Genomic DNA, 13,657 nt, shown 5'->3' with positions numbered 1-13,657 from the left:
GAGCTTGAATTATTAAAATTTCTATCAGGGGAAACATGATTAGTAACATAGTAAATGATGATAGATAAAGACTTGCATGGTCCAACCAGTCTGCCCAACAGTCACATTCATTATCAAGGCAATGTTGAACCAAAATCCCAGTATATTATTACATTTTACTTGCTAAGTTCCACCAAAGAATATCTTCCCCTCCACCTGAGATAAGCAAGACCTGTACTCAGACAAAATCAAATACTGATTTCTGGAATTAGGGGTGAAAAGAGTAACCTATGAATTTGTGGTTGAGCCATTTCTCATCCCCTTCTATTCACACAGGCATTAAATAAGAAAATCAGTATTTATGACCTACCTTTTATGTAACCTCGATGGATCATGCCTCCAAGTTAAGTCAACAACTCATGGCAACATGTACAGTGAGGAATCTCCCCCTGCGGTGTTTCACGGCAGAGTACAGGAGTGATTTGCCATTGCCTTTTCCCGTGCAGTGTGCAGCTCCACTATGTCACTGCTGCCCAACATAGCGCCCCTCAGCCTACAACACCTGGTCTTTCCATGCAGTCTCCTAATCAAGTACTAGCTAGGCCTGCCCCTGCTTAGCTTCTGATAGTAAAAGCGGGCCTACTCAGGACAGCCAGGCCACAGGTTTTTGTAACATAGTAAATGACGGCAGATAAAGACCTGAACGGTCCATCCAGTCTGCCCTGTAAAATCACATGAATGACAATTTCATGATTAATTGAAAATGTATTTTTTCTTTGTAATTTCTGGGCCAGGTATTGTTCTTAGGTTCCAATTACTGGAGTTGCCATTGAAGCTCGCTCCAGCCTATACAAAACAACTCCTTGCTGGATTCAGACCATAAAAGTTTGCTCATTCATATTCTAATTAGTGGTCCACCCTCCAAGGATTCATGACAAAGTTAGACAAGTTTCTGCTGAACAAGAACGTGCGCTGGTAGGGCTAGTCTCAGTTAGGGTGCTGGTCTTAGACCAGAGGGCCACCACGTGAGCGGACTGCTGGGCATGATGGACCACTGGTCTGACTCAGCAGTGGCAATTCTTATGTTCTTATGTTCATCCCATGCTTTTTAAAATTCCATCACAGTTTTCCTCTCCACCACCTCCTTCAGGAGGGCATTTCAGGCATCAACCACCCTCTCCGTGAAAAAAGAATTTCCTAGCATTATTCCTAATCTACCACCCCTCAACCTCAATTTATGTCCTCTACTTTTACCAATTTCCCTTCTCTATATAAGATTTGGTCCTATATTAATACCTTTCAAATATCCATATCATATCACCTTTGACCCTTCTCTCCTCCACAGTATACATGTTGAGATCTTCTAGTCTCTTCTTGTACTTCTTTTGGCGCAAACCTTCTACCATTTTTGTTGCTTTGCTCTGGATCACATCAAGTTTTTTTATATCCTTGGTCAGCTATGGCCTCCAAAACTGAACACAATACTCCAAGTGGGGCCTCACCAATGACCTGTACAGGGGCATCAACACCTCATTTCTTCTGCTGGTTACACTTCTCTTTAGACAGCCTAGCATCCTCCTGACTACAGCCACCGCCTTGTCACACAGCTTTCTCACATTCAGATCATCAGACACTATCACCCCAAAGTCTATCTCCCCGTCTGTGAATACCAGCCTCTTGCCTCCCAGCACATACATCTCCCTCAGATTTCTGCTCCCCAAATGCATCACTCTGCACTTTTTTGCACTGATTTCTAGTTGCCAGAAATCGGACCATTCTTCCAACTTTTGCAGATCCTTTTTCATGTTTTCCACTCCCTCTGGGATGTCCACTCTATTACCAATCTTGGTATCATCTGCAAAAAGGCAAACCTTTCCTTCTAACCCTTCAGCAATATCACTCACAGTGGCGTACCAAGGGGTGGACGCGGGGGGGGGGGGGGGGGTGTCCACCCTGGGTGCACGCTCCAAATGGGTGCACAGCTGGCCGGATCCGGAACCTCCCGCGCTGCTTCAAACCGCACTTCAGCGCGGCTGCCCTACTTAGAGCAGAGTCTGCAGCCGCGTTGAAGTGAAGAAGGTCCCACGATGACTGGGAAGAGGTAAGTGATGTCGGGAGGGGAACCAGCAGCCGCAGTCATCGCGGGATCTTGCAGCAACTAACTGCGTCTGCCGGCCCAGCCCCCTCCGACGTCACTTACCTCTTCCATCGGATCAGAAGCAGTCATCGCGGGATCTTTGGGATGGAGAAAGAAAGGAGGTCAGGGTTGCATGAAAGGGTGTGGAGGGTGACAAAGGGGGGTCAGGGTGCTATGGAAACATGGTAAAGGGTGACAAAGGGGGTCAGGGTGCTATGGAAACACAGTAAAGGGTGACAAAGGGGGGTCAGGGTGCTATGGGAACACGGTAAAGGGTGACAAAGGGGGGTCAGGGTGCTATGGAAACATGGTAAAGGGTGACAAAGGGGGGTCAGGGTGCTATGGAAACATGGTAAAGGGTGACAAAGGGGGGTCAGGGTGATATGGAATCACGCTGAAGGGTGACAAAGGGGAGTCAGGGTGATATGGAATCATGCTGAAGGGTGACAAAGGGGGTCAGGGTGGTATGGATGCGTAGTGGAAGGAGAGAAAGGGGCAGATGCTGAAGGAATTGCAGGGAAAGAGACATAAGGGGGAACAATACTGCATGGAAATGGGTTGTAGGGAGCGAAAGGGGGCAGGTGCTGATTGAAGTGGGGGGAAAGAGAGAGAAGGGGCAGATGATGGAAATGAGGAGAAGGGGCAGATGATGGAACTGGGGAGAGAGAAGAGGGCAGATGATGGAAGGAGGGAGGAAAGAGAAGGGGCAGATGATGGAAGTGGAGAGAAGGAGAGAGAAGAGGGCAGATGATGGAAGTGGGGGGAAAGAGAGAGAAGGGGCAGATGATGGAAGTGAGGCGAAAGAAGAGGGCAGATGATGGAAAGAGGGGATAAATAAAAGGAGGGCACATGATGGGGGAAAAGGATTGAGTTAGGGAAATACTGGAGGGGGTGAGGGAAAGAGGTGGTGAGCTATAGGTAGACAGTAAAAAAGGAAATTGATGAGAGGGTAGTAAGAACATAATCTAGATGGATGCAGAAAATAAACTGAAAAGGAAAATGAGGGAAGAAAGGGATTGCAGAAGAGAGGTGTGGGAGAGAGAAGGAGAGGAGAGAGATGCCAGACCAATGGGGGTGAAAGGAGAGATGAAAGGGGGAGGCATACAGTTTCTGGAAGGGGCATTGAAGGAGAGAAGATGCCATATAGGGGCAGAGAGTCGGCAGACAGTGGATGGAAGGAAGAGAGTAACAAGAAGATGAGGAAAGCAGAAACCAGAGAAGACAAAGGTAGAAAAAAAAATTTCTATTTATTTATTGCTTTAGGAGACATGTGTCACTGTTTCTGTGGTGTTGCATTGTATGCAGAGTCCAGCTTCTTGCTGGTTCAATTTAACCTTTATCTATGTATTTCTATTTTATCCCCCTTTTTACAAAATTGTGGAGTGTTTTTTAGCGCCAGCCGGGTGGTAGCAGCTCTGATGCCCAGAATTCTATGAGCGTCAGAGCTATTACCACCGTGGCTAAAATCCACACTACAGTTGTGTAAAAGGGGGAGGGGTTAGTTTGTGATGACATATTCCATACTAGGCGAAGGTGTTTTCTGTGTTCTGTGTGTTCAAAAGGCATGGTTTTCTGTTAGGATTGACGGTGTAGGATTGATCTGTACTAGTCTGGCTTGTTTAGTTTTACAATGAGTGTATTGATGTTGTACTGCTTACTGCATATGTAAGATGCTGCCTTTTCCTAGGTACTCATGTGTGACATATGGATTGTTACTAAAATCATGTTTTCGTACAGATGGGGAGGGTGCCAAAAAATGATGGGCCCCGGGTGTCACATATGCTAGGTACACCACTGATCACTCACAAACATATTGAACATCGGCCCCAGCACCAATCCTTGAGGCACTCCACTACTCATCTTGCCTTCCTCTGAGCAAATTCCATTAACCACCTCCTTCTGATATCTGTCTGTCCCAACCAGTTCCTAATCCAGTTCACCACTTTGGATCCTAACTTCAGCCAGTCAAGTTTGTTCAAAAGCCTCCTATGAGGAACCATGTCAAAGGCTTTCCTGAAATCTAAGTAAATTATATCTAGCGCACTTCCTTGATCTATTTCTCTGGTCTCCCAGTCAAAGAATTCAATCAGATTTGTTTGACACGATTTACCTCTAGTTAAGCTGTGTTGTCTTGCTTCGTGTAACCCATTTGATTCTAGGAATTTCACTATCCTCTCCTGTAGTTTCAAGTCAGAAAGCCAAGTAAAATGTGTATAAGCAAATTCAAAGATTATTGCATGCCTCAATATAGAAATCTACTTAGGTCATTTTGGAAGGCTTGCATGGCTTTTACTTGTGTAATTAGCTATTTTAGAACTATGCTAGTTACATACTTGTATGTAGATCTGCAGCATGCAGTTTCCAAGCAAGCACGTTGTGGATGTATTTTGGAAAGGCTGGAAAAGTATGCTTGTATTTTCAATTTTGCAAAGGCATTAAAAATTTAAGAGTTGCCTTGCTGGGCTAGACCAGAGGTAGGCAATTCTGGTCCTTGAGAGCCGGAGCCAGGGCAGGTTTTCAGGATATCCACAATGAATATGTACGAGATGGATTTGCATGCACTGTCTCCTTGAGATGCAAATCTATCTCATGCATATTTATTGTGGATATCCTGAAAACATGACCTGGCTCCGGCTCTCAAGGATCGGAATTGCCTACCCCTTGACTAGACCAAGGGTCCATCTAGTCCAGTATCCTGGTTCTAACAGTGGCCAATCCATGTCGTAACTACCTGTCAGCAACAGAAGTGGCATAGTAAGGGTGAGCGGCACCCCCTTCCCTTTCCCCGTACCTTTTTAACTTCTCCAGCACGAGCAGCACGCTCACATCGGTGTCAGCTCGCCCTTTGATGCCACTTCCTAGGCATGGGTTCCAGAAGTGACATCAGAGAGAGCACTGATGCCGACACGGGCAGCAACCTCGCGCTGGGGAAGTAAAAAAAGGTACGGGGAATGGCAAGATCGCACCCTCTCCCCCCTTACTATGCCACTACCTGTCAGAGTCCCAAAATTTGCAAGATGCCATGCTATTTAACCTCAGGGATAAGTAGTGACTTCCCCCAAGCCTGCTTTTATAGTGCCTTTTCCTTCAGAGATTTGTCCAAACCTTTTTGAACTCAGCTACATTAACTGCTTTTACCACTTGCTCCAGACATTAACTATAGGTTTAATGAAAAAAAAAAAATAATCCTATTTGTTTTAAATGTGCTACTATGTAACTTCATGGAGCATCTTCTAATCTTTGCACTTTATTTATTTTAAAATGTATGCACTGCCTAAAAACCTAGGTGGTTTTCAAAGAACAAAAAAACCTTAGAAAAACTTTAGAAATAGTAAACAATCAATTCACATTTACCTTGTCCTCTCCATTCAGGATTTTATTGACCTACATCATATCTCCCCTTCAGCTATTTCTTCCCAAAGCTAAAGAATCCTAATCTATTTAATCATTCTTCATGTGAGTCGTTTCATACCCTTGCTTTGGTCACCCTTCTTTATCTTTTCCAGGTCTACTATATCTTTTTTGAAATGTGGTAACCAGAATTGCACACAAAACTCAAGGTGTAGTTTCACTGTGGAGCTATAAAGAGGCATTATGTTATTCTGTTTTATTCTCTCTATTACTATCCTAATAATTCCTATCATTCTATTTGTTGTTTTTGGCCGCCATCACACACTGGGCAGAAGATTTCAACATATTGTTCACACTGACACCTAAATCCTTTTCCTCCGTAGTGATGCCTAATATGGAACCAGGATGTAGTTATTATTTGGGTTATTCTTTCCTATGTACATCACTTTGCATTTGCCCACATTAAATTTCATCTGCCATTTAGACATCCAGTCTTCCAGCCTCCCAAGGTTCTCCTGCCATTTCACACAGTCTACGTGCGATTTAACATTAAATAATTTTGTGTCATTTGCAAACTTCAGCACTTAATATTCTGTTCTAGGAAAGAGCTATTCACAGCTCATATTCATCTCCAAAACAGCTGGAAGCCTATGGAACCTGCAAGCAATCCAGTCAATGTGTCAAATAGAACAAGACAAGGTCAGTAATCACTTTGAAAATGAGAGAGATCTAGGGCCCAATATTTAAAGGCAAATATCCAAATAACTTTGGAAGCTAGCTGGATATGTTCACTGTCTGGGACTGTCCACGGATATCTGGATAGTGTCACTATGCTTGTGGACTGCTTCGGCAATCCAGATAGTGCAGTGTGAAGGCAGAGTTAGGAATTATCTAGTTAGCACTGATTTTCCATCCACTAACCTGATAACTATCTGGATAAAAATAGGACACAGCAAACCCCTCATTGTATAAACTTGCATGCACATTTTAAACCTTAACGCAAACAAGTTGTAGAAGTGTGCCATTTATATGCATAATTTAATTTAATAAATAGCTGCTAAATAGCATCAACAATTAATTATTGGCTATAATTGGTGCAAGTTGACACTAACTAGCAGTTATACCCTTAGTTAGAATTCCAGAAATTGAGTGTTGAAAATCTATGATGCACAACTGCAAAAGGAGGAGGTGGACCTGGATGGAATGTGGGTGGGTCATGGGTGTGCCCAGCATTCATGTACATATGTTTTAGAATGCTAACAGTTATGCACTTGACAGTAGTTAGGTGAAAGCATTTACACCAGCTGTTGCACTAGCGCAAGTGCTGTGCCTAAAATTAGGTGCATTAACTGTAGACTTAGGCTAGTATTCTATAATGGCAATTACATGTGCAATTGTTGATTAAGAACATACAAATTGCCATACTGGGACAGACTGAAGGTCCATCAAGCACAGTATCCTGTTTCCCCGGGACTGGATGGCATCCATCCGAGGATAATCAAGGAACTGAAAGGGGCTATAGCTGAACTGCTTCAACTAATAGCCAATCTGTCGATCAAATCGGGAAGGATTCCGGAAGACTGGAAAGTGGCAAATGTTACGCCAATCTTCAAGAAAGGTTCGAGGGGTGATCTGGGAAACTACAAACCGGTGAGTCTGATCTCGGTACCAGGAAAAATGGTAGAGGCGCTGATAAAGGACCACATCATTGATCACCTTGACGGACACGATCTGATGAGGACTAGCCAGCACGGCTTCAGCAAAGGAAGATCTTGCTTGACCAACTTACTGCACTTCTTCGAGGGAGTAAACAGGCATATAGGCAAGAGTGACTTGGTTGACATTGTATATCTGGATTTTCGGAAGGCATTCAACAAGGTTCCGCATGAATGACTACTTCTAAAAATTGCGAGCCATGGAATTGGTGAAATACTCACATGGATTAAAAACTGGCTGGCGGATAGGAAACAGAGAGTGGGGGGTAAATGGACAATACTCGGACTGAAAAAACGTTATGAGTGGAGTGCTGCAGGGTTCAGTGCTTGGACCCGTGCTCTTCAACATATTTATAAACGACCTGGAAATTGGTATGATGAGTGAGGTGATTAAATTTGCAAATGATACAAAGTTATTCAGAGTAGTGAAGACACAGGAGGATTACGAAGACCTGCAATGTGATATAAACACGCTTGAGAAATGGGCCACAACATGGCAAATGAGGTTTAACGTGGATAAGTGTAAGGTGATGCATGTCGGTAACAAAAATCTTATACATGAATACAGATGTCCGGTGCAGTACTTGGAGAGACCCCTCAGAAAAGAGACTTGGAAGTACTGGTCGACAAGTCAATGAAGTCGAACGCGCAATGCGTGGCGGCAGCAAAAAAGGCGAACAGAATGCTGGGAATGATTAAGAAGGGGATCATGAATAGATTGGAGAAGGTTATCATGCCACTGTATCGGGCCATGGTATGCCCTCACCTGGAATACTGTGTCCAGCACAGGTCGCCCGTACATGAAGAAGGACACAGTACTACTTGAAAGGGTCCAGAGAAGAACGACTAAAATGGTTAAGGGGCTGGAGGAGTTGCCATACAGTGAGAGATTAGAGAAACTGGGCCTCTTCTCCTTTGAAAAGAGGAGACTGAGAGGGGACATGATCAAAACATTCAAGATAATGAAGGGAATAGACTTAGTAGATAGAGGCAGGTTGTTCACCCTCTCCAAGGTACAGAGAACAAGAGGGCACTCTCTAAAGTTAAAAGGGGATAGATTCCGTACAAACATAAGGAAGTTCTTCTTCACCCAGAGAGTGGTAAAAAACTGCAACGCTCTTCCGGAGGCAGTTATAGGGGAAAACACCCTCCAGGGATTCAAGACAAAGTTAGACAAGTCCCTGCTTAACCAGAAAGTACTCAGGTAAGGCTAGTCTCAGTTAGGGCACTGGCCTTTGACCTAAGGGCCGCCGTGTGAGCAGACTGCTGGGCATGATGGACCACTGGTCTGACCCAGTAGCGGCAATTCTTATGTTCCAACAGTTGCCCACCTAGGTCCCAAGTACCTAGCTGTTTTACTAAACAGATTTTATGCTGCTTATCCTAGGAATAAGCAGTGGATTTCCCCAAGCCATTTCAATAATGGCCTATGAAATTATCCAAACCTTTTTTAAACACTGCTAAGCTAACTGATTTCACCACAATTATAGAAGTCAAGCTTACTGTGCAGCATTCTGGCACCTAACTTTAGACAACCTGTAGAGAATTACTTCCTAAATAAATTGTCCTATTTTTTTCTAGTTTCTTATCTGGACAATGTTGTCAGTATTGCATCTGCATAATAGTACTAGTCACCACTGAATCCTGATATTCAGCCCTGGATAAAAACATTGAATAACTGGAGTTATTTCTGCCACAGCAGCCAGTGTTTAATTAAAAAAAAAAAAAAAGCCAACTGCTGAGGCTGAACATTAGCCAGCTGATGTACAGATTTACAGCTTTATTTCAATTCTGTTCTTTCTTTACTGACAAAATATAATTCAAAATATGGTTTTGTAGTACAGTATCTTCATGTTTATAAATTTTGGAAGCAAAATGAAAAAGAAAACCTGAATCTTGGATTGTCATTATTTATTAGAAATATTAGAAAACTAGCAGAAAGTTATCTTATGACTTATTTGGTTTCCCACTGGGATATTTATTTATTTAAGTTTGTAGAGGAGTTAACTGTTCCTACTGTTGTGGAGCTTTATTAAAAAAAAAAAAGTAATCTTAGCAAGAGTGGAGTCTTACGGCCTCTTTTACAAAGCCGCACTAGCAGCTGCTACACGGCAACAGCCCCAAAGCCCTTTAAATCTCTATGGGCTTCGAGCCATTAGCGCAGCGCAGCTTTGTAAAAGAGGCTGTTAGTCTCTCTTGAAGGAACAGATAGTAAAAAGCTAGCAAAACAGCATAGCCAGGTTTTGATGTCAGGGGAGCAGTCCCTTTGTAAAACAGATGACATTACACTCCCCCCTCAATATTCGCAGGGGTTAGGGGCAGAGCTGGCCCGCGAATATTAAAAAAAACTGCGAATAACCTTTAGGGCTGGCTCTGACCCACCCCCGCCTCCCTCCTGCATCCCAGACCTTACCTGGTGGTCTAGCAGCAATGCGGGGCAGGATCGATCTTCCTACGCTCCTGCCCCGCGCAGAGCCGTCATCAAAATGGTTGTCTTGAGTCCCCATTCCACTAGACTACCAGGTAAGGTCTGGGGAAGGTCCAGGATACAGCATTTCTTTTCCCCCCCAAAAAATTGCAAATAACCGAATCTGCGGGTACTGAAATCGCGGATTTAGAGGGAGAAGTGTATATCCAAAATCTATTTGGGAGGGCACTCTTCAAAGTTGAAAGGGGATAGATTCCGTACAAACGTAAGGAAGTTCTTCTTTACCCAGAGAGTGGTAGAAAATTGGAACGCTCTCCCGGAGGCTGTCGTAGGGCTAGTCTCAGTTAGGGCGCTGGTCTTTGACTAACAGGGCCGCCGCATGAGCGGACTGCTGGGCATGATGGACCACTGGTCTAACCCAGCAGCGGCAACTCTTATGTTCAATGTACCCCACCCCCAGTTATGCCTCTGATTCTAGCTCATGTCCTGCTCCTCCCCTCAAGTGTTTCTAGCCAATTTGTTGTTTGCTTGGTTTTGTTTTAACACAAAATAAGCCAAGTTATAGGAATTGTTAAAGATGTACCGGTACGAGCTCTAATCTTGTGCTGTATTATTTCTTTTTACTAGATCCGTTCCCACACCACTTTTGCAGAACTCTGTGAACGCACTGAGGCCAATGAATGCTGCCCAAGTTGGTCTCTGGGAAACTACATAGCTGCCCTTTACAACAGGACTTCATGTCTGGAGATTACTCAAATGGATATTTCCCATACCTTGGCACTCCTTCGCTCCTGTGCCCCAGACTATCACAGTGGTATGCTTATTCCTTCCTGTATAGGTCCAAGGACTGGGCAAGAGAAGCATTCCCAATGTGCCAAAGTCCCCGAAAAGTGCACTCGCTTCAGTGCTATTTATCAACTTCTTCATTACCTGGTGGACAAAGACTTTCTGAGCCCACAAACTAAAGACTATCAGGTGCCATCCCTGAAATACAGCCTTCTGTTTTTGCCTACAAAAAAAGGTGCCTCCATGATGAGCATCTACCGGGACAACCTGGAATCCTGGAATCTCTTTGACAATTACACATCAATTACTGGGATGGACCTTGGTCTTAAACAGACATTGTTCCAGCACTATCTTACCTTGGATACTGTGTATCCTGTGCTCGCAATATTAGTAATTTTGTTATGCATGTCCTTTTATTTACGTTCTGTTTTTATCACTTTTATGGTAATGATGGCTATCATGAGCTCTTTGATGATTTCTTTCTTCTTGTATACAGTGGCCTTTAGATTTACATTTTTTCCTTTTGTAAACCTGACAGCAATAGTTATTCTTACCAGTATGTGTGCCAACCATGCCTTTGTCTTTTTTGACCTGTGGAGTTGCAGTAAGGTTCACAACCCAACGGCGGGTCTGCTGCAAAGGGTAAGTCAAACCATGCACCATTTTGCATATCTAATGCTAGTGTCTTCCTTTACGGCTGGAGCAGCATTCTTTACCAGCTACATGAGTAACATCACTGCTGTTCGCCTCTTTGCCATCTACATGGGCACCTCTGTGTTAGTTAACTTGGTATTCATGATGATGTGGCTTCCGGCCTCTATGGTGCTTTATGAACATTACATAGCAACTAAATGCATGTATAAGCCAGAAGACTACTGGAATAGTAGTGGACACAAGAGAATCATTTTGTCTTTCTATCATAGATTTAGGGACCTTCAAACCACCTTGTCTGAAACCTCCAAACTTTTATTTGAAAAGCTCCTTCCATGTGGGGTCATTAAATTTCGATATATTTGGATCTGCTGGTTTGCAGCCTTAGCAATAGGGGGTGCATACATTGCCTGTTTTAATCCTAAACTGAAACTGCCAACGTCAGATATATCATCTATTCAAGTATTTCGCTTAAGCCACCCCTTTGAGCGATACGATGCTGAATACTGTCAACAGTTCATGTTTGAAAGAGTGGAGCATGGAGAAGAAAAGCGCATGCCAGTCATGCTGGTCTGGGGCATTATGCCAGTAGACAATGGGGACCATTTTAACCCTAGGAGTAATGGGACACTTGTGACAGATGCCACATTTACCATACAGACTCCTGAAACTCAAAAGTGGCTGCTGGATTTTTGCCACAAAGTGAAAAACCAAACCTTTTATTATCATGACACGGAGAAAAAAGACACTGTTTGTTTCATGGAGGAGTTTCTTAAGTGGATGGGAAGCCGCCAATGCTCTCAAACAGATCACAATCTCAGTTTCTGCTGTAATCATTTTTCCTTCCCATACCAAAGTGATGTCTTCCTGCACTGTATGAAAATGATGATCATAGAACAAAGTAGTGACAGGACCAATGCCATGGATCTGGGTTCCAGATTTGATGTGAAGGGCAATCTAGTGGCTTTGGTGCTAGAATTTCAGTCTATTTATCATTACAGTTTCAATTACAGCAAAGTCAAGCTATTCTACAACAAAATAAGTCATTGGCTAGTAAATGAAATAAAGACTGCTCCTATGGGACTCAAGAATGGGTGGTTCACAAGTAACTTGGACTTGTACAGTATCCAGCATAGCCTGAGCACTGAAACCATGATGGTAATTGGCTTATCTATAGCAATTTCTTTTGTGATGTTACTGCTCACCACATGGAATGTGCTTCTCAGTATCTTCTCGATAATAGCAATTGGTGGTACTGTGTTAGTAACGATGGGACTTCTGGTCCTTTTAGAGTGGCAGTTGAATGCAGTGGAATGCCTTTTCATTTCAGCGGCAGTGGGTCTCTCTGTTGATTTTACTGTAAACTACTGCATTTCCTATCATCTGTGCCCCCATTCTGATCGTCTAAGTCGAGTAGCCTTCTCTCTGAAGCAGATGAGTTGCGCAACTGCCATGGGAGCTTCTGCATTATTCTCAGCGGGGGTTATCATGCTGCCAGCAACAGTTGTAGCATACAGAAAGCTGGGCATATTCATTATGATGATTAAGTGCATCAGCTGTGCATTCGCCAGCTTCTTTTTTCAGACTTTGTGCTGTTTTTTTGGACCAAAGAGGAACTGTGGTCAGATTCTTTGGCCTTGCTCTAGCATCTTAAAGGAATATCCTGATGATACCAAGCAAAATGGAACTTTCGCCTGTAGGGAACATGAGAAACACAACAGGTTACTGAAAGTTCAAGAATCTAATAGAGATCAAGAACAGTATGAGCTTCAACCTTTGGCTAGGCACCTTAGTAGCAGTTTTGATAACAGTACTTGTACGAGTAAGCTATCCAACCGTCCTGTCTTCTCTGAAGACCTGCAGTTCCAGGACATGTGTCCCAAAGTGGAAATAGATCACGATGTAGATACACAAACGTTTCAAGAAAATGTTGGCGATCATGTCACTTTCAATCAGTGCCCTGCCTTGCAGACATCATCTCCTTACAAGCAAAGCAACTTTGGAATAGAAACAGAAGATAATGGTGAGAGACTCTACCAGGACTGTAGATATCAAAAATATAAACAAAAGCCCTGGAATGGGTCAATGATGGTTCGTTTACATTCTGCCAGCATGGATGATGAAATTCAGAGAGGTGGCTCTCATGGTGCTAGAGATAATGTTCGACTACAATCAGTCCCAAATTCAGGAAAAAAAACAACTCCTTGAGCCTGAGAACTATGAATTTTCCAGATGCTTTTGTTCCTCTGGTAGTTCTTTTGATGTTCTTAATGACTCAAACGAAACATGCCTTAGTGATGTTGACCCAAGCACTAAATTTGTATCAACCTGCTCTTCTTTAGATTTGGGTGAAATTGCTGCATCTTCCTGTCATAGTGAGAGGGGCCATCTCAATAAAAAAAGGGACACTCTGAGACTGAATCTGAAAGAGACTGTGTTTGACATCTGTCCACCAACTTCCCAGCAAAACAGTATTTCATGGAAAAACAGTGCAGTCCTAGTGAATGAAGGACCAGTTGTTTTGCCAAATAGTAGATCAGATTTGCCAGATGTCTGGATCAGAAGAGCTAGTGATCAACATTCCAGCATTTGAAGTTTGAGAAACCGTAA

The 13,657-nt window shown here is 43.3% G+C and overlaps 1 protein-coding gene across 1 annotated transcript in view; it reads left to right on the top strand.

The window, feature by feature from the left end:
* The window catches only part of DISP2 (dispatched RND transporter family member 2), a 69,045-nt gene extending 55,664 nt beyond the window's left edge, over positions 1–13,381 (top strand). Inside the window, exons 8-9 of the mRNA XM_033953252.1 lie at positions 6,069–6,166; positions 10,238–13,381. Of these exons, the coding sequence (XP_033809143.1) occupies positions 6,069–6,166; positions 10,238–13,255 (3,116 nt within the window). The 3' untranslated portion in view covers positions 13,256–13,381. The remainder of the gene's footprint in view (positions 1–6,068; positions 6,167–10,237) is intronic.
* Positions 13,382–13,657: the final 276 nt, after the last annotated feature.

Source organism: Geotrypetes seraphini, chromosome 7, assembly GCF_902459505.1.
Source record: "Geotrypetes seraphini chromosome 7, aGeoSer1.1, whole genome shotgun sequence".
NCBI lineage: Eukaryota > Metazoa > Chordata > Amphibia > Gymnophiona > Dermophiidae > Geotrypetes > Geotrypetes seraphini.
Note: the sequence above shows the minus strand (reverse complement) of the source record. Positions and strands in the feature narration are given on the sequence as shown.